Source organism: Bison bison, unplaced genomic scaffold (assembly GCF_000754665.1).
Source record: "Bison bison bison isolate TAMUID 2011002044 unplaced genomic scaffold, Bison_UMD1.0 scf7180017864299, whole genome shotgun sequence".
In the NCBI taxonomy this organism is placed as follows: Eukaryota; Metazoa; Chordata; class Mammalia; order Artiodactyla; family Bovidae; genus Bison; species Bison bison.
The window spans coordinates 2,322,030-2,323,654 of NW_011494871.1; the positions used below are offsets into that span (position 1 = coordinate 2,322,030).

General features: G+C 55.6%; 1 protein-coding gene across 2 annotated transcripts in view; it reads right to left on the reverse strand.

Annotated features, from left to right (window-relative positions):
- Nucleotides 1-1,625, reverse strand: part of SPATA13 (spermatogenesis associated 13) — a 59,462-nt gene that overhangs the window by 15,047 nt on the left and 42,790 nt on the right. For both annotated transcript variants that reach the window (XM_010851204.1, XM_010851205.1), the window contains 2 exons: nucleotides 1,096-1,232; nucleotides 233-412 (listed from right to left, as the gene is read on the reverse strand). In XM_010851204.1, coding sequence (XP_010849506.1) covers nucleotides 233-412; nucleotides 1,096-1,232 — 317 coding nt within the window. The remainder of the gene's footprint in view (nucleotides 1-232; nucleotides 413-1,095; nucleotides 1,233-1,625) is intronic.

Below are 1,625 nucleotides of genomic sequence, written 5' to 3' on the forward strand. Positions count from 1 at the left end.
CCCTGGTTTCCACTCCCCAGGACGGTCAGGAGGGCGGCAGGGATCCTGAGCCCGCAGGTGCCCAGCCGAGCATCGCAAACGCAGCAGCGACACCAGCTGCCCAGCTGACCCCCGTGGACACTGCTCCACCACCCACCCTGACCGCAGAGAGGTCTGGTTCAATGGGTGATAAGGAAAGAGCGGCCCTGGCACTGCCCCTGACCCGCCCCGCCGCTGGAAACAGGACACTCACCCGAACGAAGCTGGCTGGGAACCATGCCTCCCTGTCTGCGCTGCGGCCCCACCACCAGTCCTTGTGCGAAGCCTCCAGGACCTGGATGACGTCCCCCGCCTTGAAGCCCAGCTCCTGTTCGTCCATGGTCACGTGGTCCCACAGGGCCTCTGCGCAGACCACGCTGCCATCGCCGATCAGCTGGAATGGAGAGGTGGGCGCTCAGCACCGAGCTTGGGGACCCTGAGCCCCCCGGCCCCCAAGGATGATGCTCAAGCACCTGATGTCACAAGACACAACGGGGGAAAGAACCCAGGGGGCACCTTCACGTGCTCTTAAAGGAACCCCTGAGCCCACTCAATCCATAAGTCAGTCACCCAACAAGTGAGACTGTCTGGACTGTTCACCCCCCTAGGGGGTTTCTGAGCCTCCAAATGGGCTCCCAGGGCTAGAGGGGCTGCTGCAAAGACTTCTGTAAAAAAGGGCTAACGATGCAGAGGAGCAGAAAGAAGCTCAGAGAAAGGCATGCTTCACTTCTGCTCTGTCACCCTAGTAGGTCGCTCAGCCTCTTAGTCTCCGAGAGTTTGCCAAAACGTGGGCAGTAACTAACGCTCGCTGCCCACAAGGGCTGTGAGACCTTTATAAAGGTAGGCAGGGCACTGCCTGGACCAAGAAGCCCTCTCCAGGCGGCATGACAGTCTGCTGACTGGGAGGGACAGCTTCGGTTGTCTGCAATACTTAATCACATAAATCACCCTTGAAAATGCCCAACTGGAGTTCTCCGTGTTAGAATACATTCACTAAGAAATAACCAGAGAGACAAGTAGGAGTGGATTCTGGGCCCAGACACACTGGCCACCACCGTGTGGAATGGACCCCAGTACCTCATTGATGGCCAGCTGCTCCCCACCCGGCTGCAGGTATCGGGGGTTGGCCCGACACAGGTCCTCGTAGCTGAAGTCCTCCTCGCTGCCGTTGTCATCCACTAGGGCAGACGGCTCCGCACCTCCATCGGAAGAAACTGAGAGAGAGAGAGCAACGGTGTGGTTTAAAGGATGCAGCTAATGGCAAAAATATAAGGATATAACCTGTGAGCCCTGAGAATGCGCCCTCGTGGGAAAGTTGTCATTTTTTGTCCTACCCAGAGTAAGAAACCATTAGAAAATGTCTACTGAGCTATTATAATCCAAAGATAGCAGCTGACACGAGGAGGAGCCAGCGCTTCGTGTCCCAGTCAGTGGGAAGGGGACACTTCAGAGACCACTGCAGATGGGACATGCAGGGTTATTCCCTGAGTCAGGATACTGAGCAAACAACATGTGATGTACTTGGAAATTTGTGCTCCAAAGTGGATGCAAAAGATGCAGTGTTTCTAAATAAGCTTGAGGAGGAAAACAAAGTTGAAAATTTATAT